The sequence below is a fragment of the Mercurialis annua genome, linkage group LG6, assembly GCF_937616625.2.
Source record: "Mercurialis annua linkage group LG6, ddMerAnnu1.2, whole genome shotgun sequence".
Taxonomy (NCBI): Eukaryota; Viridiplantae; Streptophyta; class Magnoliopsida; order Malpighiales; family Euphorbiaceae; genus Mercurialis; species Mercurialis annua.
In genome coordinates this window covers 809117-835863 of record NC_065575.1, presented here as the reverse complement: position 1 = coordinate 835863, position 26747 = coordinate 809117, and the positions used below count along the sequence as shown (strand labels likewise).

Genomic DNA, 26747 nt, shown 5'->3' with positions numbered 1-26747 from the left:
CCTTCCAAAAATACATTTTTTTGTATTTCACTTCTATATGTGTTTCTATGCAAATAATTAAAGTTAATTCGATAAGTGGAAATGAGGGGTATCTTTTCCCTTTCTAAATGAAGAAATAATCATTTTCAAATGGAGATCAGTATTTTATTGTTTGATTTACACTTTTCACATCAGCAATTGTATAATATAATGTTCATAAAACTAGTAATTGTCTATTATATCAACTTATCAAACACTCAATTAGCCGTTGAGAGTTTAAAAACTAATGTTTGACCACCAAATAGATAAATTAAACACCCGAAAAATAAATATTTTTTTTCACTATAATGAACTAAATATTTGTTTAGATTAATGAATAGAATGAGAGATTCAAACTTAAAGCTTTTATACATAAATAAGGGTTTATATTATAAAATTAAATATATATTTTTAGTACAGGGTTTATAATTTTTTTTGAACGGAATCTAATTATGCAAACTAAATCAACACTTAGATGTTTTAAAAAAAATTAAACATTAATTAACTCTTGTTACTTACTAACTTTTAGCAATTATTTCAATGTAGATGGTGAAAGCTTAACCATTTTACATTTAGCTACATTTATTAGGAATCAAGCTTAAGAAGGATGCAAAATCAAACATGAGTAATCAAATATTGCCTGTGAAACTCCATTGTTAAAAAGAAGAGAAGTTAGAAGTGTGCGTTATTTGGGTATAATCAATTTCAATCGAATAAAATTAAAATTTTAGTTTAGTTTAATTTTTTGTTAATCTCAAATTTATGAGTTAACTAAACCAAACAAATTAATCTCGCACATACACATATATTACTTTTTCAAAAATTTAGGATATTCTTATAATTTTTATAGAAGTTAAATATCAATTTAATTTCAAAATTCATATATAATAAGCTAATTAACACTAAAATAGTTACTACTTTTTAATAATCAATATTAACTGATCGAATTAAATAATTATTTTAGTTCATGTATAATTCAATTTATATATATTATAATTTCAGTTTGATTGTAGAAAGTTAAAGATACTTCGCTAATTTGATGTCTGAACTGACAGACCGATATAGTCATCTAATAAAAGTCACTTAAATATTAAAATTGGCAATATATAGGTTTAATTTTAATGTTTATTCACGGACATTGGATATGATGATAGTGACAATGCCAACATTGTAATTAATAAAACTTATCACATAAATTAAACTTTACATAAAATAAAGTCTTAAGATAATATGATTAGTAGCTATTAAAAACATTTGCCCTCCAAATCGAAAAATATACCTTTTTTGACTTTGACTCACCCACATGATTTCCCGATTAATTGCCACTTCTCACTGCCGATCTTTTAATCAACTTCAGTCAATTCACAGTTTCATTTCTGTTTCACGCTTTTACACCTGCGCGTGCCTCTCAACCTATTTTATTTGCTTGAACTCTAACTCATTTTAATGTTTTGACCTAATACATAAAATTAAGAATTAATCACTATTACCTCGTGAGTTTATTATTAAAAATTAAAGTGAATAATAATTTAAATGATAAATATGTTTTGGTAGATTTTTGTTAAGATCACGTGACCAATTGTTTTTATAAGAAAAATTCCTTCAAACAATAAAGATTCATTTTTCATGATAAAAAAAATACTTACAAACTATCTTTTTTTTTTTAAGGAGAGATTTAAAGTACAGACGGAGAATAGAGATCAAAGATAAAAAAAAACAGAATATTAAATGAGAGAACTACATTACTATAAAATATAAAAAAAACAAAAATAATATTACTGTAAAAGAAATTATAAGAGTACTTTCAATTTTTTTTTAAAAACTATGAAAATAGTATTATATATAATATATATAAATTAAATTTTGGTTAATGTCGTTTGCTTGGAAATTTTAAATTAAAAGCTGAATTAAACCAAATTAATCTAATATTCCAATAAATTTAATCACAATAAAACTAAACCAATCGAATGAATTGAAGTAAAATATACGTCTAGTTTGATCAATTAAGATTCAATTATTGCGCCCGAGGCTTTAAATATCTTATGTGCGCATTTGATACAAGCTCAGGGACCTACCACAACTTCTTGCCTTATTAATTCAACCTATTTTTTTAGGAAAATTTACAATCTGTAATTAATTTAAGTTTTATGTCACGCGCTAGACCTAAGAGTGGGTTTTAATAAAATTTAGAAAACCAAAGAGAAACTAAAAAAACTGAAAACTTTTTACAAAAAGAATAAGAAAAAAGATAAATAATTTGGAAAGCAGAAACGAGAGAATGATGAATAAGTGAAAATGTAGAGAGAGTGAGTGAAGTAAGTGACTGAGTAATTCCTTTTTTTGGATCTAAAAAAAGTTCACTTTCTTTTTCTCATCTTTAGTAGATTATTATTAATAAACAAATATTCATTTTCCTCCCTCAATTTTACACGATAACAAGTTATTAGTTGGACAAAAACACCCAAGATTGATCAATGTGATTCATTTTACCCCTTAACTGAAAAGTGCTTGGAGCAACTGAACTGAAATGATAATAAATTATTGTACTATTTGGAACTAAACTGATAAAATGAGACAACACCTCGTTTAAAAATACATTTTATCCAAAATGCCCATTTTAATGTTTTTTTTTTAAGATTAATCCATTTTAAAGTCTCTTAATTTTATGTTTTTTTATTTATCTGGTCTATGAACTTCCATTTGATCTTATCTGATCCCTTAATTTTATGTTTTTTTTATTTATCTAGTTCTTGAACTTCCATTTGGTCTCCTCTGACTTCCGAACTTTGATTTTTCTTTTTTTCCAGATTCTCAAATGGACGCCCGTCTGAGGAATCGTGAAATTCAAAATTCAAGGACAATATAATACCAAAAATCAAAATTTAAGAACCAGATAAAATCAAATAGAAGTTCAGAGACTAAATAAACAAAAAATATAAAATTAAAGGATCATATAAGACTAAATGAAAATTTAACGACTAGATAAATAAAAAAATAAAGTAAAGAGATTTTAAAATGGATTAATCCATTTTTTTAAATAAGAAAGTCACGAATTTGATCATATTTGATCTTTTGTTTTAAGTTGTAGGGGTAAAATGAACCTTTTTGAATTATTAATTATACATTTTCTTGCTACCCAAACAACATTTTCTCACCTCTTTCTTTTCCTTAAAACCCTCTTCTCTTCACTCCCCAAGAAAACTGATACACATATACATACAAACACACTAAAACAAACTCACTTTCAAATCACTTTCGATCTTCTTTTTAGTGGGCAGTTCATTTTTCGTTCGTTAGATTCACAAAAAAACAAAAAGATTTGATCTTTTCTCAGCAAAGAATGGGAGCTAAGTGCTCCAGATTATCACTCTGTTGGTGGCCATCTAATCTCAAATCAAATCTCAACGATATTTCTGACCTTGGTTTGTACTAACTTAGCTACATTATTCATGAAAAGATTGAATCTTGTTAGTTAGTTTAATGTTATTTGATTTGATTTACTAATGAAAAATTTGCAGACAATGGTGAGCTGCTTCCTGGGTTTAAGGAGTTCAGTTTAGAGCAACTTAGAGCTGCTACTTGTGGCTTTAACAGTGATAATATAGTGTCTGAACATGGTGAGAAGGCTCCAAATGTGGTTTATAAAGGCAGATTTCAAGATGATGATCGTTGGATTGCTATCAAAAGATTTAATAAGTCTGCTTGGCCTGATTCTCGCCAGTTTCTTGTTTGTTTTCTCTTTTTTGTTTGCTTGTGTTTTTGTGTTTTGTGTTCATGTTTTTAGTGGTTGAAAGTGATTTGGTTTTTGGTTTGTGTGTGTTTGTATGGTAGGATGAAGCTAGAGCTGTAGGGCAGTTGAGAAATGAGAGATTGGCTAATTTGATTGGGTGTTGCTGTGAAGGTGATGAGAGATTGTTGGTGTCTGAGTTTATGCCTAATGAGACTCTCTCTAAGCATCTTTTTCATTGTAAGTTTTAAGTAACTCGCTTGATTTCTTCAAAATTTGCAAGTTGGCTGTTTAAAAGTGATTGTTTTAAGTGCAAATTAGACTAAATGGTTTTATATATCCATAACTTTGACCATTTTGACTGACTTGTCCGTTAATTTTATGAATTGGGACAATTATATGCATAATGTGTTTGGTCCAACGTAGATTGCTTACGTGAATTCACTTGATTCGTCTAGTTAGGAAAGTTAAAAGTCCATAATTTTGATTGATCTGACTTGTGGATATAATTGTCCCAACTCGCCATATTGACGGATCAGACTGTGCAAATTGTATGTCGAAAAGATCAAAGTTATGTTATGGATATGTAAAATCATTTGTCCAAAAATTATTGTTATCGTCTCTCAATGTATAGATATTTTTGGCGTTTTAGTGTTTGTACTTGGGATGTTGAAGTAATTTGAGTTTGATTTGGTTTAGGGGAAAACCAGCCTATGAAATGGGCAATGAGACTGAGAGTGGCTATCTATCTGGCTCAAGCCTTGGAATATTGTAGCAGCAAAGGAAGGGCATTGTATCATGACCTTAATGCATATAGAATTTTGTTTGACCAGGTAATTTCTTCATTTTTCATCTTCTAAGCTTTTGTTTTTTGTTTGTGAGCTTTCATGAGCTACTGATTAATTTGAGGTAGTACTTGTAGGATGGTAATCCAAGGCTTTCCTGCTACGGCCTAATGAAGAATAGCCGGGACGGCAAGAGTTATAGCACAAACTTGGCTTTCACCCCACCTGAGTACTTGAGAACTGGTAATTTCGGCATCCAGTGTAGCACGTAAAGAGAAACGTCGAAACAGGAACAGACAGAAATCATTTTTTCTCATAAAGTTTCGGAGTTTCAAAAGTGTTTTGGAGAATGGAAATTAAATGCTGAGAATTAGGAAAAGCATGACCTCTGCTTTTTTCTTAACGAGCTCGTATTTATCTGTTCATATGGCAGGAAGAGTCATACCAGAGAGCGTGGTTTACAGCTTTGGCACACTATTGCTTGATCTTCTGAGTGGCAAACACATACCCCCAAGCCATGTAATCTATTTTATCCTTGAACTGAGTTTGGGAAATATTTATATTTGCATTGATGATCTTTTTACCAGGAAAAGAAAAATCTCAATTTTGGATGTATTTGAGTTGTAGGCATCATTCTGTAGAAAAGCATTCATCTTAATATTTGCTGTAACTTACTCGGAGATAACTGCCTCATATCGCTTATTTTGCAGGCACTTGATCTCATACGCGGAAAGAATTTTTTGATGCTGATGGACTCATGTTTGGAGGGTCATTTTTCAAATGATGATGGAACTGAATTAGTGCGATTAGCTTCACGCTGTTTACAATACGAACCTCGTGAGAGGCCAAATGCAAAGACTCTTGTCATTTCTCTTACTCCCCTTCAAAAGGAAACGGAGGTATGCCACGGTGGAGTCTTTATAAGTATTCTAGTTAATGCCGTCCATCTTACCATTATTATTGCTAATCATGAGAGTTGATTATCTATGTGTTTTAGAGAGATGGTATTCTTTGATGCAGCTGAATTACATCTATGAACATATAAATTTTATCTATTTAGTTATGATTATTAGGTCCCATCGCATGTTTTGATGGGTATTCCACATGGAGCTCCATCCACAAAGCCGACAATATCATTGACGCCTCTAGGTGAAGCTTGTTCGAGATTGGATCTTACTGCAATACATGAGATTCTCGACAAGGTCGGATATAAAGATGACGAAGGAATTGCAAATGAGGTTAGTATTGTACATGTTTGATATTCTTATACTATTTCATTTTCCTCTGAAACAAGCAAACCATCTCGTGGACCTACTTTATCGGGACCCTTCCCTGTCAAAAAGCATATTTTTTTGTCTCTGTCTCCCATGTTATACAAACTGGTAGTAAAAAATGGTGCTGATATGACTTGCATCAATTATCAACTGATTGCTCTTACTTCTGAGCAAAGTTTAACTTTATTCAATATTATTCATCCGTTTTATGCGGGACATTATTGAATTTTGTCTGGTTTGCAGCTATCCTTCCAAATGTGGACAGATCAAATACAGGAAACACTTAACTGTAAGAAACGCGGAGATGCTGCATTTCGAACTAAAGACTTTGCTACAGCCATTGATAATTATACACAAGTAAGTCGTTTTTATGACGGTTATTCTTCATTCTGTTCTCCATTAAAAGCTACGTGCCCATTTGTGACAGTACTTCATTCTTGTATGTTCCTATTATTCTAAATGTGGAATAGATAAACAGTTGGTGTTCTCAATTCATTGAAACCAAAAGTACACTGAAATTGCTTTACTTCCCGAATCAAACTGAAAAAGTAAATATTTTTTAACGTCAAACTGATCCAAACAAAATTTATCTCTTCGATTTGGTTATCTACTACAAAAGAACTACCAATTAATGACTGCCAATTTGTGACGGAATTTCCATCACAAAGCTTTGTGATAGAAACTGCAGTCGTAAAATTTTATGACAGCACTTTCGGTCATTAATTCCGTCACAAATTTTCAAACATCTTTCACAAGTTATTCACAATTCTGTCCCAAATTGACAGTTTTTTCGTTATTTGATCTATCTGTGAAGCTTTAATATCATATAATTGTTCTGTTGTTTATATAGTTTATCGATGGCGGGACTATGATATCACCAACCGTATTTGCAAGACGGTGCTTGTGCTACTTGATAAGTGAGATGCCACAGCAAGCACTTGGAGATGCAATGCAAGCTCAAGCAGTATCTCCTGACTGGCCCACTGCGTTTTATCTGCAAGCGGCTGCACTCTTCAGCCTTGGGATGGACAGTGATGCACAAGAAACTCTAAAAGATGGCACCACCTTGGAAGCTCAAAAACATAAGAATTGAAGTCTGCAAGTGTATAGTTCTTTAAAATGAAAAAAAGAAAAGAAAAAAAGAATTATTTATTTGTTTAAATACTTATTGTATCCATCTTTGCTTATTTATCTGGCATTTTGAGTTTTTGCAGCCCCACAAAGTTATAATTATACGTTTGGTTTCTGTTTGTAATCAATAGCGATTTGATCCGACATGTCGGTATTAAATGGGGTGCACGGAAATTTATCGAGTGCTATGTTTTGGCATTTCATTTTATTTCTGTATATGCTTTAGAACTTCTGAAATTCTATTTATAACTTGTTTTTATATAAGTTTTGTTGTTGATCATTTAAGGGTTAATGTCAAAAAATATCACGAACTTTACACGTTTTTTCATTTTAATCACGCAGTTTAAATTCTCATTTTCATACACGAACTACCACTTTTTCCCAAATTTATGCATGGTGCTGAGGTGGCACTCATTCATTGGTGTAAAATGACCTCCACTTCAGCGAATTACACCAATGGAGTCGTGACACCTCAGCACCGTTTATGAATTTGAGAAAAAGTGATAGTTCGTGCATGAAATTGAGAAAATTTAAACTACGTGATTAAAATGAGAAAACGTGTAAAGTTGGTGAATTTTTATGACATTAACCCATCATTTAAGATAGATTTAGTTGTTAGTTTTGCATTCATGTCTTTCCAAAAAACATTTTTAATGTCGAATAATTAATTTAAAATCATTTTTTTCACTTAAAACAACAATCTCAAACAAATATATAACATGGTGAGCTCTCTAAGGAAGTGAAAGAAGACTTTGGTGAAAAAATTTATTAGCACAAATAATAACATCATTGTAAAAAATATATATAAAAAATGTTACATAACATGGGTAAGAAATTTTATTAGAGATATAAAAGTTATCTAACCAAACACTTCAGTTTACTAAATCCTGCTTAACATGTTTTAGTTCATAACAAAATTGAAATTACAGCAACTCCTGATTTTTTTACGTCGGACGCTGACCGTTACTGAGCATCTGGCCAATTATACTGTTCACCTGTAACACATTAGAGAGCTTTTGTCAATCATCCATCATAAAAAGAACCGACTCTTTGTTTGGTTCAATTCTACTGTAAAATTCATTTCGTTTGCAAATGAATTTATTTTATAATTCATTTGTCATAAGTATAACTAATTATTCGCTTGGAAATGAATTTCACAAAAATTGTAGACTTCATTTGAACCAAGCACGACGTGAAACCTCAAAGAAACGGCATGCATCATGCCATTAATTAAAACAACAGTAGGTAAGATTGTAAACCTAACTTTATATGCTCTAATGGCAATCTTAATCAAATAAAAAGACTGGACAGCTCTCTACACGGAAACCTCAATTTTGAAAACATAATTTTGCTCGCAAGACTTGAAAAGAAAAGAAACAGAAGTGGATTACAAGAGTTGGCCAAATCAATATTCAGACACAATTCAATTTTTTAACTAAAAGATTTAGAATTCAGCTACTTGTAATGAAGATTCACTCAAGAATCGAAATATATGCTTCAAGAATCGGGATAAATTAGGAGTTGAACATGTCATATTACTTAGAAGCTTACGAACAATATAAATTGAATTTACATCAAACATGAATAGTTCAAACATCAAGCTCGCAAATTTAAAGCATATAAGAACATTATCGAGAGGCTTTTGATGCTAATCAAGAATAGTTTTCTTTCCGTTTTGTTTGTTTGTTTTATAGTTAGATAACAAATGAATATGCTTGCCGTCGAGTTTAAAACGTATATCTTTGAACTAACTCTGTACCAAAGATTATACAATTTTGTATCCACGACCAACAAAAAGACTCCATTCAAAAGCACTAAACATGATTAGGTTGTGCTTGACTATGAAAATAGAACTCGACTGGATGCAGTTACTGAACGTTGATTTTATTAAACAACTTTGTTGAAGTGCTGCAATGTATCAATTCCACTTAGCTCGACAAGAACCGAATTGTAACTTAAAGTCAATAATGAAAAAGGGAAATAAATTAAGCTTACCAGATGATACTTTGAAACACAGCGGTCGATGCAGCTATTTTCTCCCATATTAAGCTCAGGCTCCCGATACCTGAAAACAGGAAGTATAATTTGTCGTGTGAAGAAAGAGTTTAAAAATATAAACTGCCGCACCACATTATATTAGACTCTAGAAACGGAAAGAAACTAAAAACACAAGTTAACTCACTTCTTGTCCACGCACTTGTTAAAACATGTCATAGCAAGCCTGATAGAAAAACAAAAGTTAGAGCAGAAAAAATTAAATCGCAAGTGGAGAACTACAGATTCAACATGAAATAATGTGAATAAAAACAACCAAGATTATGAAATTATGAGGTCATAATCCATAACTTCAACTATTGCAGGCCCAATCAGAATGCCCGATTTATAGAGGAATATAGTCTTCCGATATCAATAGACGATCTCCCTATTCAATTATTTATAATACAACTCAAAGCCTCAAGAATCAAGAAATCACCCACTTGTTAAAACATTTGTGTGATGCCCAACTATAGAGGAATTATAGTCTTCCGATATCAAAAGACATTCTCCTTATTCAATTATTTATAATATCAATTCAAAGCCTCAAGAAATCACTTAAAAAAAGAGCTTACAGATAACACATATGGCCTATCTCTTTTGTTTGAATGAATAAATTTAGCAAGATAGCAGGTCCAAGCTGCTGTTTAGGTATAAAGAGGAAGTTAATCCATTTTTGAGTAAAAACTAACAATAGATCAGTCATCAAATTCCATCTACACGAACACGAACCAAAAAAACAACAACAAAACAGCAGTGACCAACTGCAACTGCACCCAAACACACCAGAAGCAGAAGATAACCGAATTACGTATTACTATTTACAGTTTCCTCTAAAAGCATTGAATCTGCTCATAAATATAAAATCAGTGCACAGTTCATCAAGTATTACCAATTCAATTAAAGAAAACGCGAAACAGTTCGTGGTGCATTTATAATGACATGGAGCCTACCTGTTAAAAAGCTCTACCTTATACTCCATCTCCATTCCTAGCATGCCCATAACCTACAAAACCATCAATTTCAAATCTTTAAGAAAAATAAATCAATTAAATCTTAAGAATAATCAAATTAAACTAAACCAAGCACTGAAATTACATGCTAAACTAGTTCAATCTACAAATTACCATGAAAAATAAAAATAACAAAACACTCAAAATTAGTTAAAAGGGAATATTCACCTGCTCTTTGTCCAAACCTGCCGGTATTCCATTATTAGCAGCCATTAAACCTTCAAAAAATTACAAAACCCAGTTAATAAAATCTATCAAAAGGAAGCAATTTTACTATCAGATAAGCCAGAATTTTAAAAAATTGATTCTTACCTGGTTTATGAATCAAATCGAGCTACTAATTTGATTACAGAAAGGATCTTTGAACCCTAATTGAGTTCAATAAGGAGTCACGAATTAGGGTTTTAGGAGAGGTTTTTTTATTTAAGTTTACTGAATGTAACATAAAGAAAAAAGAGGAAGAAGAAGTGCTGCCTCGAGTAAAATGACAAGGTTGTTACTTAAACCGTAAGAAGGACAAATCAGAAGAGGCCATGTAAGCAAAACAAATTATTTTTAAATGGGCTAAAATGACAGTTAACTTAAATAAAATCAAATTAAAATACTCAGTGTAAATTAGGGTTTGGGGGTTTTAAGGGTTTAGAACTGAAGAAAAAAAATTTGAGTTAAGTTGCAGAGCAAGTGTGGAAGCAATGGAACAGGGTTTTAAAGGGGATCCAAGTCAGGCAACTTTTTCTTTTGTTGATGAAGATCACACTCTTGCCAACTCTGTTAGATTCACATTGAATCAAGAGTAAGAAAATCGAATTTTTTTCTGCTCAAAATTATTGATTTTGGTGTTCTTGTTGTAAATTTTTTAGATTTTTGAGCTGTATTAGAACCTGGTTTTTGAATTACATGATTGGAGTATGACTTTTTTTGGGGAATTTGTGAAGTCTTCAAATTGGCTAAAAGAATTAAATCTAAAAAAAAGCAGAAAATTGGGATTTCTATTGTTAAATATAAAGTTTTGTATGTGAAAGGTCAAGTTTCCGACACATTTGTGAACGTTGATTGAAAGAATTGTCTGTGCTACTTAAGTGGCGTTTGCTTTCTGTATTCTTATTATTTGTAACTCATTGGTATTGGTTTTGCCTGTGAAAGTAGCCGTTTTTCGATGTTCTGAGCACATTACTATGTTGATTTGCAGTCCGAGGGTATCATTCTGTGGATACAGTATTCCTCATCCCTCAGATGCTCGAGTTAATATTAGAGTTCAAACAACAGGTAATTTTTTAGTAGATTAGCAGGTTTTATGTAACACATTATCTCCATTAGCCTTAAGCACATGTCAAAATCGTTATAAAGATACTATCGGTTGTAGATTAGCAGGTTTTCAACTTATAAACAAATGCGGCGTTGTTAAGTGTTAGAAGATATATGACATGTTTCTGTATATTCTAGTTTCTCTTTTGCTTACAAGAATTCAAATGTAATTTTGTTATCAGCTTGCTAAAGGTAACTATTTCTTATTTTGCATAATTTGCAGTAATTGTATCTGTAGACTTAGCCAAGATAGTAAGGAATATGGTCAGGTTGGGTTAGGTCCTTTTTTTGGTAAGTATTGATGCTTGGTTTGTATATAGTCACAGCATTTGTGGATGGAGTCGATAAATATATAACACGTCATTAAATAATGTTAATTACGTGAAATAATTAATTAGAATTTTCAATCATTTAATAATGTGTTACAATATTGTTGGTGGTGGACATAATATATTTAAATAGTTCTCCACCTATGACCATGACTAAAAGATCATACAAATGAGTGTATTTCTGCTACCACACATTCATCTTTGAAATCTTCAAATCACCTTATGTGTTACGTGTGAGATTTTCGGGCTGCATTGCACCCTTATTAAGACTTCAATCTTTTAACTGATTATGCATCTTCTGAAATTTCACTACTGCTTTCTGTTGCGAGTTCGAGTTACATGGATTGATTTTTTCAGGTGAATCAGCAAGGGAAGTATTGAAAGATGCATGCCAGAATTTGATGTTCATGTGCCAGCAAGTTAGGAGCACTTTTGACAAAGCTGTTGACAATCATAAGGCAAACATTCCGATAGATATGGATCATAAAACAAATAACTCCAATGAAATGGAAACAAGCAGCAGCAGCAGCGAGTGAAACTGGTATCGTTGTTGTTAATTGGGAATATAACCTTCATTTTTTATAGTATTGAAGAAATGCAATGTAAATGTCTCTGTTCCATCATGATTTATCATGATTGGTGCTTCATCTATGATCTTATTCTATTTTTACGTTACTCTTTTGTAGAATCAAATATATTTATTTTGACAATCATGAGACAGCAGTGGCGGAACCTGGATTATTATATTAGGGGTCAAAGCGCTGTATGTATTAACTTCGTACTATTTAGGCAATTTTGGAAGTTGGGAGGCCACGGCCCTCTCATGCCCCTTCCGTCATTGGAGGTAGATGCTCAAGTTATCTCGGTTCATAAGTGGTGCGAGCTTCCAAATTATTATGATTGTAGGGATGTATAAATCAAACCAAATCCAATAATCAAATCAATAAATTAAATCTGGTTCGGCAAGAAAAAGTAAAAAATATAAATTGGTTTTCAGTTTGGTTCAAATTTGATAGCAAAAAAAGTTCAGTTTACTTTTGGTACAAACCGAACTAAAATAAAAAAAACAATCAAATTGAATGGTTCAATTCAAATCTAAAACAATTAATTGGATTCGGTTTGATCTAAATGCGCATCCCCGGTTATGAATCATTCATGTTTGGTGAGTGAAACATCCGATGCTAGCAGAAATCAAATACCTGAATCTTGTGAATCAAACCGAACTTGACAGTTTTACAGTAGAGATAACCAGAATCTATACATTATGGTACAAGTACAAATGAAACAAGCTAATTAAGGATATGTAAGAATAAAGCATCAAGACAACTTTTCAAAATTAGAATCAGATCTTCTCAAGCTACTTTTTCTTGGTTGATAAGTGTAGATAAGTAGGAATAAAACACCCACTTGACAGAAAGTCCCACTTAATCTTTCATGAAAGGACTTTAAAGTGGAAAAGCCAAGAAATGATAAATGCAAACACCATGCAGGCCAGCAAGAAATTCATAACGCGGCGGCTATGCCAAAATGTTCGTGTTTCCACCAGAATTACAGGCGCCGCTACCGCTACTGGTGCTGTTGTAACAACTACGGCCCCACCCTGTGCTTCGTTTGCTTGTTTATTAGAGATGTTGAGTGCAGTGGCACCACAGATCTCACATATCCTGCAAAAGTGCCAACAATTAAGAGTCAATACATCTGAAATATAGAAAAAATAAATTTTAAGCACGGAGAATTACCCGAAAAGAGATAAAATAATGAAAACAACAGCGTAAGCTTGAGCCATAAAGAACAGCAGCAATTCTAAATTCCGCAACATATTATTAGTACAAATTGGCATGACCATGAAAATCAACAGACATTTATGTTCCATTGCAATTTACTCATCCACATCAAACTTACTTCATGAAAAAAGATTCGTCAATTCCTGTTCGTGGTTTTATGCAAGAGACATTAACCATTATGTAGCACGGAAACAGAAATATCAAAACAGGAAACATCCAAAAAAGAAACGGCAAAAATGGTGTTTTATATAAAAATAGGTTATAAATATAAAGTTTGAGAGTTCATAAGCATTTTCAGAAATGAAATAAAACGCCGAAACGTAGGACTCGAGAACTTTTCGTATGACATAGCTAACCATATAATGATTCAATTTGTGAAAATCATATATACTGATAACGAGGTAAAGTGCTTGAATTAGTGACAAATGGATAAGCCTGGAGGCATTTCCCATAAGATAATCAAGGAACGATACAAATATACACGTCAACTTATTATCATTTATAACTTCACGAACAGCACGTCACAAATAAACACCACCTGCACCGTGTATAAGTTGTAACTGCAGTGGCAGGGCTCAAACTACCAAGGAAAAAAAATGGATCCGCAATACCGCTATTCACATATAGAAAATATGATTTTACATCGTATAAACGCTCAGGTTTTCAGGAAATCTTTCACTATTCTGCGCTCAAAAGCCAGTTTCCTATTTGTAGCTCACTACTCCGAAATCAGTTGTCGAAGTATGAGGAGATAGAAGATTGTCCTGATCCTACGATCATCAGTAAATAGTCTCAGGAATTCAAATCAAGTATTGCTTTGAGGGGTATAAGGGTATCTATTTTCATCAAAAACTTAAACTTTGTTAGGCCCAAACAACAAGATCATCAGAGTAATGAATTTATGAAGCAAGGACAAGTGATGACAGGTGATAACATAACAGACAAGCAAATGTTTTTGGATCAATGTATGTAAAACTGAAGATGACATACACTTCTGGACATTTATAATTGCAGAAATTCAACAATAGATTGATTAAATTTGCATGTGTGCAGACAAGCACATGTCCACTTTCCAAAGTCCATGCAAGTACATAGAGACAACTTTGTAAGTCAGGCATAGACCCTACATCCCATGACTTATTCAAGAATCATAAAATCAAACCATAACAAATAAAAAGAGAAAATCAGTCTATAACACGGAAACAGAAACGCTAAAACAGAGAAATGAATTTTTTTTATAATAATAGGTTATTTTGTAGAGTTTCGGAAGGGAAAATGAAATGCTGAAATGTGAAAGTCGAGAAGTTTCCATGCAACATATGTGGTCACCACCAGAATTGCCATTTCTATTTATCATTGGTTCATTACTAACTACTAAGCTTTCTCAAGAAGACAGTTCTGTTCCACTGTAGAAAAAACAACCATGCGGTCCATGCGCGGTAAATGCCAGGAACAAGAGCTAATAGTAGCCTCAAGGTATACAAAAATGTCAATGACAACCAAGAGATTCATAAACTTAGTTTAGATACATTAGGAAATTCCATACTTATTATGTACCATTAATTCATTCCACATGATTAGGCAAAGTGAAGATGTATTTGCCAACTTAAGAAAACACTACTTTTAGCTTGGAACCCGATTTATTACAAGAACCAAATGAACATAAATTCAGAATCTAAACAAAAGTAATTATCCAAATAGAGTAATTTGTATAAAAAGAAAGCTAAGCTCATCTCATTATACCAAGAATTAACTTAAATTTGGCAAAAGTACAGAAATCACACAAATGGAAAAATAAAAAAAAAGGAGTATTCTTAAATCTTAACAGAATGAAGAATCAGACAAAAATAATGAAGTAGAATCCTATTATTCCACTTCAAGTCTCAAACATTTCAACTCACCTAATTACTGAATCCAACTAAATGGTAAGGCTCTCCAAGTGCACTCTTGAAGTCTCGGTTTCGAGACCGAGTCAGTGGTTTAAGGCCGATTTTAAAAATCTATAACTAACTATTACCACTAACTGCTAACGTAATTAGATTATACAGGTCAAGACACCAATCAATGAGTATCATCTAAAATTATTAACTTACTAACAAATTGGATAATAAAACCATTAAACATAAAAGTTTATAATCATCAGAAAAATAAGAGGTAAAATGAGTTAACTCACGTGTTACCCTTAATCTTGAACCAAGTCTCTGCACATTTTTTATGAGCAGCACCCAAGTCACCTTTACAAGAACAACCCAACTCAGTAGCCAAACCGTTCTCTTGACCATAACTTCTTAAACCCAAATGGCAAATTCTACAGTCTCTTTCAGTTTTACTACCACCCAAATGCACTCTATTTTCCAAATTGCCACTCTCTAAGTCAATCTCCGACAAGCAATCCGACACTGAAGAGTCTCTGTGGGCCCCAATCTCACCGGAAAGTGACATGTCATTGTCACTGCTGTTACTACTCTGGCTCAAATGGTGGCGGTGGTCTGAGGTGGTTTGGGAAGTTGGGTTTAAATTTGACATCTTTTAGACACCCAGATGAGAAAATTGATGAAACTGAACCAAAGATCAAAACTTTGGTTAAAACAAGAACAGAAAAATAAAGAAATGATATGCTAAAGATCAAAACTTTTTAGAGTTTTTTAGAAGTTTAAAGAAGCATTGGGTTCAACTAGAAGGGAATTATGAGAAATTTTATAAAAAACTGAAATCAAATAGTAATATTAATTTTAATGTTTTTTTTTTCGTATTTGTGTGTCTGAAATCTGAATATCTTTGTGTCAGTTTTGAAGACAGTGTTGGCGACTGAAAATGAAACCGCTGCTGTTGTGTTTGAGTGTCTTGGTGCAGAGCAGAATAATTGCGCTACTCTTTCCACTTTTAAATTTATATTTTTACATAAATTTTCATCCTGTAAAGGATGTTTGTTTCGAAATTAAATAAATTATTTTTAATTGATTAGATATGTTTAATTTATTTAAAGGGCCAAAGTGATCTATTTGATTCTAATATATAAATTTAAAGATTTAATTGATTAAAAAAAGTTGAGAATTATTTATTTGATCACGAGATACAAATTTGAGAATCGGATTGATTTTTTATTCATTTTTCAGAATACAAATATCTTTTGTTTTTCTTAATCTTGAATTTTTCTATTTTAGTTATGTTTGTTTTTGGAAACAAAGCTTCAGTCTGTTGAAGGAAGATTCTTATGTTATTTTCAAATTTAGGGATTAAAACAAACAAACATTGTTTCCACAAGGTTTTCTACTCTTCTTTTTTCTATGAGTTAATTTAATAAATTTTGTTGGTTTTATCGTAATAGCTGGTGATATTTTCAGAGTATGATTCTTTTTATCCTGTACTAAATGTCTATTTTTATTTAATTTATCTATTTTTTCCTTCTTGTCAAAATATAAAATGTTACTCTGTTTTTATAGAACCACCTATAGATTGCAATGGAAAGTTAATTTATTTCATTTGCATCTTCAGATGGGGATTAGATTTTCTTTGGCAATTTATGCCCAAGTGATAAATTAACATTTTTTTTAACAAAAAGATAAATTAATTAACATTTTTGTGTAGAGAGAGACATAAAGTAGTTTGAACCCCTTTCAATCTTCATTTGACCTTATCTCTAGCCTAGTTTTAGGAGTGGTCCAATTTCACATTTCCATGCCTATTTAATTTGAGAATTAATTACTCCCTCCGGTGCATAATATTTGTCGCATTTGATTTTGACACAAGAATTAAGAAAACAATTAATATGTCTCAATTTATAAACACTTTTACTAAATTAATCCTATATTGAAACTTTTTTATTTTATAACTACTATTTTCATTTATTTATTGTATTATTTCAATAAATTAATGGAGGGCAAACATGGAAAAATAGCAATTAATGCTCTCTTGATATTATAACATGACAAATATTATGGACCAAAAAAAATTCTCAAATGCGATAAATATTATGGACCGGAAGGAGTATAATGCAATAAGATTTTATTTTTGTACTTCAGAAATTGCAAAATCTAACCTACTGTCCTTCCATTCTAAGAAATTTATTGCAATTCTCTTTTCAGCATGTTTGTTATAAAAAAAAAATGAAATTGCCATGTCAATAAATTGACATATTATAATTTTAGTAAAATATTTATAGTAATTTTTTTAAGACAGTGACTGAATTTTTATTTAATTGTCGAAAAAAAAATTGAAATAAACTCTTTTAGATTAAAATTCATTTTGTAATTGGATTTCAATTTCTTATGATATTAAATGAGTCCTTGAGTAAGCTACCTCATATGAGAATTTATGATTCAATTTCTCCCATTATAATTCCCAAAAAAATATAGTTTGCATTATAAATAAGGCTTATAGTTTTATTAAAAATCACTAATATTATTTATTAGTAATTTTTTTATCGTTTTTGTGTAGATTCGTATATTCACGGGAAAAAGTACACATTTGCTTTATTTAATTGATAATATATGAAGAAATTAAAAGTAGATTATGCCAATCTATGTTTCTAATATAATCATAAAAGTTACACAAATTTAAAGAAGGATGAAAAAATCTTGATAAATAACTTTAGAAATATAAATGCCAACGTTATTAATTGAAACATATAGTAATACAAAGTAATATCATCCTCAACACTCAATTTTCACTCTAAAAATTACCCTATTACAACAAGATATCACATGGAAGTTGGAGCACAATCAAGGCCAACATCACTACTTGAGATGGGAGCAGATGCTTGAGCAACTCTGGCAACGGTCGGACTGGCGGTGTCATCACCGGAACTTTGAGCCGCCCACAGGGCGCGGCGAGGTTTTGCACAAATATCAGGCAAAAAAGCTCCTATATATAAACATACATTAAGTACTGTAGTTATGTCAATCAATATGTTGATGCTGATGCATAATTTAGACTATTTTTTTCGGATATGTTGGAGGAAAAATAGATAGACTTGGGTCTTTTTATATCTTAAAGAACTCAGTTTGATTTTTGAAGAAAATAAAATCCAAACACAATTAAAAGGTAACTTTATTTCCTTTTGATTTTTTGGTTTAATCCAAATAAAATAATGATGTCTCTTAATAAAAAAAAATACAAAATAATTTAAGAGAGATATTTAGAAATTAAATCTAAATTAAATTGTAAGACATGTACATTTTAACCATGTGTGCCCATAAAAAATAATAGTTTGTTTTAGAAAAAACAGTATGTTTCTTTAATGCATTATTTATATGTACAATTTTTAAGTTTTTTGAAAGTAAAACCCAAACCGGACTATTTTTTTTAAATCTATAATAAATAGAAAAATCGATTATTTTTTATTCATTTCGGTCGGTCAAATGCACACCCCTAAATATGGAGATGATACCCCTACAAATTCTCAAAAAGTGAGAACCAATTAGATCATTCTCTAATTAGTCAAATAAGTCTACTTGGTAAGAATTTAATGAATAAAGAGAATTAGTTAAGTACCTTCTCCAAGTGCCAAATTGAAGTAGAGTTCAATAATATTAGGGCATGATTGAAAACAATCATTTGAGCAAAGTTTAGTCAAGAAATTAGGCTGAAATAAAGTATCCGAAGAGATGCCAATATTATTCCTATCAAGTCCACATGCCTTCACACATTCTTCACTTTCAATCCATTCTTTCATTGTATCAACCACAACTTCTGTTGTCTTGCATTGGTAAATTACATTTCCGTCGTCGGTCGCGTAGTTTTCTAACAAACATCTCTTACCGGAGGATGCAATTGAATACGAACAAAGCTCGGTAGGCAAATTTTCACAGACAAACTCGCCTGATAAACATTGTAATATACATCAAACAATGCAATTAGGAAACTAATGTTTAGTAAATTAATAGATTAGACCAAAGAAATAAATTGGAGCAATGTTGAAAAGGGTTTAATTATTAATTTACCTAGAGATCCATGAAGGAGAAATGAGAAAGCAAGGAGGACGATCAATGCCATTTTTGATTAGTACTTAGATTAAACAAATTAAGAGAGAATAAATAATGTTATATGTGACATTTATTAGGTTTAATGGGTTGTGTTTATATAGTGAGTAAAGAGGATTATGAAATAATGATGATACATTGCATTGCAAATCAATGAATCTTAATTAATTATTGTTTTTCCTTAATCAACTTTTTCCTAATTAAAAAAGAATTAGTACATACATTATCTACATAAAACAAGATTTGAGACATATTGCATGTTTCATATTTTGGTGGTAACGAAATTTAAACCTTGATTTGTACATTTTTATGCTATGCTGTCTCCACTAAGATTTTTTCTAATATTTTTCCTTTTAAAAAAAAAATATTATTTGGTGTTACCATTATTAAATGTGGTTTTATTTTGTCCAAATGCAAAGTTTGATAGGTATGGGGGTTGATTTGTTTCTCATTCGGAAATTCATATGCTGCATGGTATTTTTGTATTTTGCATGAATCTAAATTTATTTATTTCTGATTAGTATAATGCTTCTCTGGCTTCTTATGATTGGTAATAATGAATGAATCATGCATACAAATAATTAATATTTATGTAAAAATATAAGAAATGGGATGAATTATTGTAATTTCTTTGTATTATCCATATTAGTTAAGTCATTAAGGCCGGTTGATCCTTTCATTTGACAACTAATACCAAATATAGCATTGTATTCTACAATTTTGTTCACTGTCATCTTCAATTTTCTCATTCGTAATCCTTCTTAACATCAAACAAAAATGGATGTCATTAGCATTAGGAGTCGGCACTGAACCGATTGGAAAAACATATCAAACCAAATTACAAATAATCGGTTTGGTTTATTTATTATAAAATTTTAGAGAAAATTGACTTGGTTTAATTTGTAATTTTGAAAAACCTAAAGTTGAAAAAACAAAATTACACGTAACATTAATTTTTTTTCATATGCTTGGAGGGTCAGAATGCAAGTTTAGATTTGAGTCAAAAAATTAAAATCTCTTAATTTTTACTTAATTTTCTTTAGATTTTTAAAAAGAAAAGTTATTATTGTATATCGGTCAGACCAAAAAGTCAAACCGACTGATGCCGGAACAGAAGTGCACATGATGTGAGAATGCAAAGAGAAATACGTATAGTTATAGTCTTATAGAAGACTATAGTATAACTAGAGGTGTATAAAATAAAACCAAACCGAATCACTTCTATTCAATTTGAAATTATAAAAACAATTTAGGTTTGGTTTTGAGAATAGAAATTTACACTTCATTTTTAATACAAACCAAAAACCGAACCGACTAGTTCGATTCAGCTTTAATTCTATTTGAACCAAAAACACAGCCACTAAATCTAATCATTCAAACATATAGGTAACTTAATGAAACAAGAGAGCACTTCAGCACTCATGCTAAGTATGGAGTTCGAGATCCACTTTACCCTCTTCTCCTAAGACAATAGAAAACAGCAATGCCTGCAAACATTGGTACAAACCTATGAAACAACGACACAGGTACGAGAACACATATTGACTCGGAAAACGGTATTTAGAAAAAACACGCCGCAGCAAATAAATTGTACATATAAGTAATAATATTAACGATTCAGTCAATATAAGTTAAAAAGAAGTTTAATTCATTAAAATTAACTCCAACGACAAGTTTTAAAAACTAAATCACTCCTAAAGTGTCTCCAGGAGTGTCCCGGCATGTCCTCTGAAGTGTCCCTGCATATCCCATCCTTTCAACAGTAAACACTGCCGGAACACTTTCTTCTCCGTGTCCCCAGCGTGATCCCGAGTCCCCCCATATGGCACCTCCAAAAAGGGTGTACAAACACAAGCACACATGTCCACAAACAAGGGGAGGATCCAGTAATTATTAATAATTAGAGATAAGAGAGATCAAAATCCAATAAGACCTTGCCGAGCTAAGAATATAAAGCTCAACATTTTGCTAACTGCAGATTTCTGTTTCTATTGCTTTGAGTTCATCTAACAAGGATGCTACAGAAAAGGAGAAAAAAGTATCACAAGTCCACCAAAACAATCCGATCCAGGATTCCAGAACATCCAACCACAACCTATTCAACAAATTGCTAATCTTCAACTTAAAGGGATATTAAGCTGCTTCAACTTCAACCTTTGGAGCAGTTTCTGTTGATAATGTGGATGTTGGCTTGCTTTCTGATGATTTTGATAAGCCTCGGATGTATTTCCAGCCGCGCTTATGAACCCCACTTATCCTCTTAGGAGCAGCAACAGCAGCTGGTAATCCTGTACTAAATACTAGGCAAATCAACTACCCTCATTTCTGAACAATTAAGTTTTTTACATAGAACAAAATACTAACGGACTACCACTACTTCTATCATAATCGCCGTAAATTTGATAAAGAAATAAACAAAAAACTGAGACTTCGCCATCTTTCTCATCATGCTAGGGCATCCAAGACACTACTACATCATGTCAAAGAATAAAAAAGACCAAGCAAACATATACGGAGAAAAAATAAAATGTGAAAGTTCAACAGAATTGTATAAAGTTACCACTATGAATTACTAAGTTTGAGACAATTTGTAACCACAAAAAAACATCAGAACGTATATCAATTTACTTAACAATTGCATCGACTCCTACATCTCAGCATAGTCAATGTACTACTCCAGTACTTTCATACTCATCCAAGTTACTCCTTTTACTCACTAGAAGAGCAACCAAATATTAACATAAGAGCAGTTATTAGTACGAGAGAACAAACATATCAAAGACGAATTTCTCTGGACTTAAGACCAAAATTCTTCAAATATCTGTTGCAGATTATTTCTGGCCTCTAAATCAAAGCAACATATCATGATACAATAACTTGTTTAGCCAATTATATCAGACTTCATCTAAATCCAGTATATGAGAATAATTTGGTAAAGATCAAACCTAAGAAATCAAGTATAATATGTAAAACAAGATTGATTCTCAAGTATAATTCAATTCCAACTCACCAACTTCCCTTATGAATTTGTTAATTATGGCATGTTTCAACAAAAACCCCTTACTTCACCAGCACAATCAACTCCAATAATATTGCAACCATCGAAAGAAGTCAATTACAGCGAGAAGCATAATATATGAATATACAATCAAACATTACCTCATTTCAAGTATATCAAATCATCACAAACACCAAATAAATAAACCAAAGGAAAGGCCAAAAAGAAAAAGACTGACCATTTTTGTGAGCAATCCCCCAAGCTTTTCCATGCTTACCATCCTAAAACAAAACAAAAACCCAGATCAGACCCTTAACAATATTAAACCATAGCAATTGAATCACTGTATTTAAGTACAAACCCACATATTATTTGCACCAGAAAATAAAATTGGTGAAAGCCCATAAACCCTAATGCACAATAACAAATAAATCAATACATTCTGCACCAACCCAAATCAAATTTCATTAACCAGAAACAAAAGGAGAAAAAAGATTGAATCTTTAACCAACCCACATAAACCCTATTTGCACCAGAAAATAAAATTAGTTACAGCCCATAAACCCTAATTAACAATAACTAATGAATCATTTCATTAGGCACAAACCCAAATCAAATTAAATTAACCAGAAACCAAAAGGAGAAAAAAGATTGAATCTTTAACCAACCTTGTTGAGTTTAATTTTGGTGAGCTCATAAGAGACATCTTTCCAATGCGATTTAGCCAAATGATAACCAAGTCCCCAATTGGGTAAAAACTGGGCTATTTCAAAAAAGTTTTTCTTCTTTTTTTTCTTTTTGCTGGAATTAATTGCTGTTGCATTAGCATCAGTTGGAGATGTAGTGGCAGTGCCTGTGCTAAATGTTTTTGAAAAATTGAATGATGAACATCTGATTAATAAGGTTCTTAGGGTTTGATTAGTAGTTAGTGATGCTCTGTTTGCAAGAGTCGTCGCCATTTAAACGAAAAAATGATTAATCTTTTTTTTCCAATTGGGGTTTAAGGGAGAAGGTGTTAGGTTTTTGAATTTCTTCGTTCTTTTTTTTTTGCTGGATCTTCTTACATACTTTAGCTTAAAACGACGTCGTATGACTTCTCTTGTTCTTTTTATTGCATAACCCCCCAAAAACGAAGCAAATGACTACAAATTGTTATAAAATGAAACTATCGGATATTTCTTGAGTGGCATGGATCAAGTTACTAATTGAATTACAAATTCCTTCTGTGCAAATTTGACACTAAAATTTTGAAATGAAGTTCTTAACTACTCATTGAATCTATGCTCTTTTTTTGTTTACAAATCCTGGCTAAAGCCGGTTCGCTACTACACATTCGAGTGAATGCAACATTGTATCTTGAATAATACAAGTTCGAATCACATTTGGTTTTTGAATTACTTCAGATCTTATCTCATATCACGAATTAAATTATAGTTACGTAAAAAAAAGTGTTATATCTATATCTTTTTTCAATACGAGATAAGAGTTTCTTTTGCAATTTCCAACTTCACATTTAATTATTTTGAACATGTAAAATGTAGGGTTTATACACTAAGAGAAATGTAACACAACCTTAAGGGTATTTATATACTTTGTTCATTTCCTAACCAACTAGATAGAAAAGATTGCATAAATTGGGTAGTACTTAACAAAATCAACAATTTGATCAATTTACCAAGGACAAATTTTGAACTTTAATCCCCTCCAACTTGGTAGAAAAGATAAAAAAGTTATCAGATTGTTTTACCAAAATGTTACCAATTTTGAACTTTATTGATTTGTAACTATCTTCGACTAATATCATTTTAAACTGAAAAACCAAAAAAATGGGAAAAAGCTGTAATGCAGGCTAAAAAAGGAACAGGATTTCACTACTGAAATAAGAAAATTACATTACTTAATAACATGTTCTTATAATTTCTTCCCTGCATCATTCATAGAAAGCCTAGAAAAAGCTTAATAAAACAGAATCAACCAACTGGAAGTTGAGTTGACAAGATGAGGAAGAAAATTCTACTAATAATCTCCTTCCTCTTGCTGATACTCTCCCTCTTCATCTTCATACCCATCTTCATCAGCAGTTGCATCTTGGTACTGCTGATACTCCGAAACCAAATCGTTCATATTACTCTCCGCCTCGGTAAACTCCATCTCATCCATACCTTCTCCTGTATACCAATGCAAGAAAGCCTTCCTCCTAAACATAGCAGTAAACTGCTCACTCACACGCCTAAACATCTCCTGAATTGAAGTCGAATTACCAATGAAAGTCGACGCCATTTTAAGACCGGTTGGTGGAATATCACAAACAGTAGACTTCACATTGTTTGGTATCCACTCCACGAAGTAAGACGAGTTCTTGTTTTGCACATTCATCATCTGCTCGTCAACCTCTTTCGTGCTCATTTTTCCTCGGAACATGGCTGACGCTGTTAGATAACGTCCGTGGCGTGGATCAGCTGCGCACATCATGTTTTTCGAGTCCCACATTTGTTGAGTTAGTTCAGGTACGCTTAATGCGCGATACTGCTGCGAGCCGCGGGAGGTAAGAGGGGCGAATCCCACCATGAAGAAGTGAAGACGAGGGAACGGAATGAGATTCACTGCCAGCTTTCGAAGATCGGAATTCAACTGACCAGGGAATCTCAAACAGCATGTAACTCCAGACATAGTTGCAGATATCAAGTGGTTCAAATCACCAACTGTCATCACAAACAACAACAGCTCAATCAGTTCAAAAAACCGGAAATTTCATGAACATAGAAAGAAAATCCAAGTATTTGGAAATTTAGAACTTACAGCTGGGAGTGGTGAGCTTAAGGGTACGGAAGCAAATGTCATACAATGCCTCATTATCAAGAACCATACACTCATCTGCATTTTCGACAAGCTGATGAACAGACAAAGTTGCATTATAAGGCTCCACAACTGTATCAGACACCTTAGGAGAAGGGAAGACTGAGAAAGTCAACATCATTCTATCTGGGTATTCTTCTCTGATCTTTGAGATCAATAGTGTTCCCATTCCAGACCCGGTTCCACCTCCAAGAGAATGGCAAACCTGAAATCCTGCTCAAAATATAGCAAATTGGCTGCTCATTAAACCCAAATCTTCCAAATCAAAATATACAGAACCCATCAATATCCCAACTCAAATTATGCATAAAAAATCAAAATTATTGACCGGAACTAATTTAGACAGCTAAAATTGATAAAAGCTAGCAAAGCCACGAACAAAGGAAAATTGGACATTTGGACACAGACACGGCGAAATAGTGATTTTAAGGTTTTCTATGTAAAAAATGAAATTTCATGCACCGAATGTTACTTTTTAAAAAACATTAAACACTAATTATTATATAATTACTACACCTTTTTATTTTATTTTTAAAAATTAAAGTGACCAAAAACATTTCTCAAACAGAACAAGTCGATTAAATTAAGTAAACATGCCACAAATCCATCTCAAAACATATATTCATAAATAAATAAAACAAAAAATAAGAAAAAATATACCTTGCAAGCAGTCACAATTCTCAGCCTCTTTTCGGACAACATCAAGAACAGAATCAATAAGCTCAGCACCTTCAGTATAATGACCCTTAGCCCAGTTATTACCAGCGCCAGACTGCCCAAACACAAAGTTATCCGGTCTAAATATCTGCCCATACGGTCCAGATCTAACACTGTCCATAGTCCCCGGTTCCAAATCCATGAGAACCGCACGCGGAACAAACCGACCGCAGCTCGCCTCATTGTAATAAACATTAATTCTCTCAAGCTGAAGATCCGTGTCCCCATCGTACCGCCCTGTTGAATCTATCCCATGCTCTGCACACACCACTTCCCAAAACTTGGCTCCAATTTGGTTCCCGCATTGGCCGCCTTGAATGTGAAGAATCTCACGCATTTTTGAAATTAGGGTTGGTGGGTATTGTAGATCTGAAGAAAAGAAATTAGGGTTTTTTAAAAATTTTGAATTTGGTTACTGAGACAGAGAGAAAATGAGGAGTAAAGATAAAGGAAATGTAGGGTTTTTATATTGGTGGTGGGGTTTAACGGCTATGTTATTTTTTGAATGAAAGGTTGAGATTGAGTGGTTTAAGAGAATCTAACGGTCAGGAGATGGATATATAATAACGGTTAAATGATTATTAAAAATTAAAATAAAATAGTTGGTTTTATATTTTTGAAATTCAAATTTAGGCGGTACAGCTGGATCCAACTTAGGTTTCCAGCTTGGTTGATTTGTTCGAGGAATAAGAACGGCGCCGTTTTAGTCTCAACAAAAACCAGGTTAGTAATAATGACACGTAAGATTTGGTGGATTTTTATTTTTGCAATTTTGGGTTAGTAATTTTGTTAGTT

At 32.1% G+C, this 26747-nt stretch overlaps 7 protein-coding genes across 7 annotated transcripts; 2 read left to right on the top strand and 5 right to left on the bottom strand.

The window, feature by feature from the left end:
• Nucleotides 1-3158: 3158 nt before the first annotated feature.
• LOC126688204 (serine/threonine-protein kinase BSK5) lies at nucleotides 3159-7017 on the top strand. Its single transcript, XM_050382828.2, has 10 exons — nucleotides 3159-3440; nucleotides 3537-3745; nucleotides 3850-3985; nucleotides 4445-4578; nucleotides 4668-4773; nucleotides 4964-5049; nucleotides 5241-5429; nucleotides 5604-5768; nucleotides 6048-6161; nucleotides 6655-7017. Exons 1-10 carry the CDS (start codon nucleotides 3359-3361, stop codon nucleotides 6895-6897), a joined length of 1464 nt encoding a protein of 487 aa, XP_050238785.1. The 5' UTR covers nucleotides 3159-3358; the 3' UTR covers nucleotides 6898-7017.
• A 730-nt stretch (nucleotides 7018-7747) lies between these two features.
• On the bottom strand, nucleotides 7748-10441 carry LOC126687389 (mitochondrial import inner membrane translocase subunit TIM10). The gene is made up of 6 exons (XM_050381942.2): nucleotides 10295-10441; nucleotides 10151-10200; nucleotides 9923-9975; nucleotides 9118-9156; nucleotides 8931-9000; nucleotides 7748-7930 (listed from the first exon to the last, which is right to left on the bottom strand). Exons 2-6 carry the CDS (start codon nucleotides 10193-10195, stop codon nucleotides 7880-7882), a joined length of 258 nt encoding a protein of 85 aa, XP_050237899.1. The 5' UTR covers nucleotides 10196-10200; nucleotides 10295-10441; the 3' UTR covers nucleotides 7748-7879.
• Nucleotides 10442-10583: 142 nt separating this feature from the next.
• Nucleotides 10584-12360, top strand: LOC126687388 (DNA-directed RNA polymerases I and III subunit RPAC2-like). Its single transcript, XM_050381941.2, has 3 exons — nucleotides 10584-10775; nucleotides 11172-11248; nucleotides 11974-12360. Exons 1-3 carry the CDS (start codon nucleotides 10675-10677, stop codon nucleotides 12150-12152), a joined length of 357 nt encoding a protein of 118 aa, XP_050237898.1. The 5' UTR covers nucleotides 10584-10674; the 3' UTR covers nucleotides 12153-12360.
• Nucleotides 12361-12798: 438 nt separating this feature from the next.
• Nucleotides 12799-16277, bottom strand: LOC126687387 (uncharacterized). The gene is made up of 2 exons (XM_050381940.2): nucleotides 15574-16277; nucleotides 12799-13280 (listed from the first exon to the last, which is right to left on the bottom strand). The coding sequence occupies exons 1-2, from the start codon at nucleotides 15924-15926 to the stop codon at nucleotides 13049-13051; spliced, it is 585 nt and encodes a 194-aa protein (XP_050237897.1). The 5' UTR covers nucleotides 15927-16277; the 3' UTR covers nucleotides 12799-13048.
• Nucleotides 16278-17966: 1689 nt separating this feature from the next.
• LOC126686628 (uncharacterized) lies at nucleotides 17967-19394 on the bottom strand. The gene is made up of 3 exons (XM_050380766.2): nucleotides 19343-19394; nucleotides 18894-19220; nucleotides 17967-18263 (listed from the first exon to the last, which is right to left on the bottom strand). The coding sequence occupies exons 1-3, from the start codon at nucleotides 19392-19394 to the stop codon at nucleotides 18100-18102; spliced, it is 543 nt and encodes a 180-aa protein (XP_050236723.1). The 3' UTR covers nucleotides 17967-18099.
• A 1571-nt stretch (nucleotides 19395-20965) lies between these two features.
• Nucleotides 20966-23428, bottom strand: LOC126686014 (uncharacterized). The gene is made up of 3 exons (XM_050380021.2): nucleotides 23048-23428; nucleotides 22618-22660; nucleotides 20966-21669 (listed from the first exon to the last, which is right to left on the bottom strand). The coding sequence occupies exons 1-3, from the start codon at nucleotides 23336-23338 to the stop codon at nucleotides 21515-21517; spliced, it is 489 nt and encodes a 162-aa protein (XP_050235978.1). The 5' UTR covers nucleotides 23339-23428; the 3' UTR covers nucleotides 20966-21514.
• Nucleotides 23429-24222: 794 nt separating this feature from the next.
• LOC126686960 (tubulin beta-1 chain) lies at nucleotides 24223-26398 on the bottom strand. The gene is made up of 3 exons (XM_050381278.2): nucleotides 25896-26398; nucleotides 25179-25448; nucleotides 24223-25081 (listed from the first exon to the last, which is right to left on the bottom strand). Exons 1-3 carry the CDS (start codon nucleotides 26287-26289, stop codon nucleotides 24396-24398), a joined length of 1350 nt encoding a protein of 449 aa, XP_050237235.1. The 5' UTR covers nucleotides 26290-26398; the 3' UTR covers nucleotides 24223-24395.
• Between the last annotated feature and the right edge of the window lie 349 nt (nucleotides 26399-26747).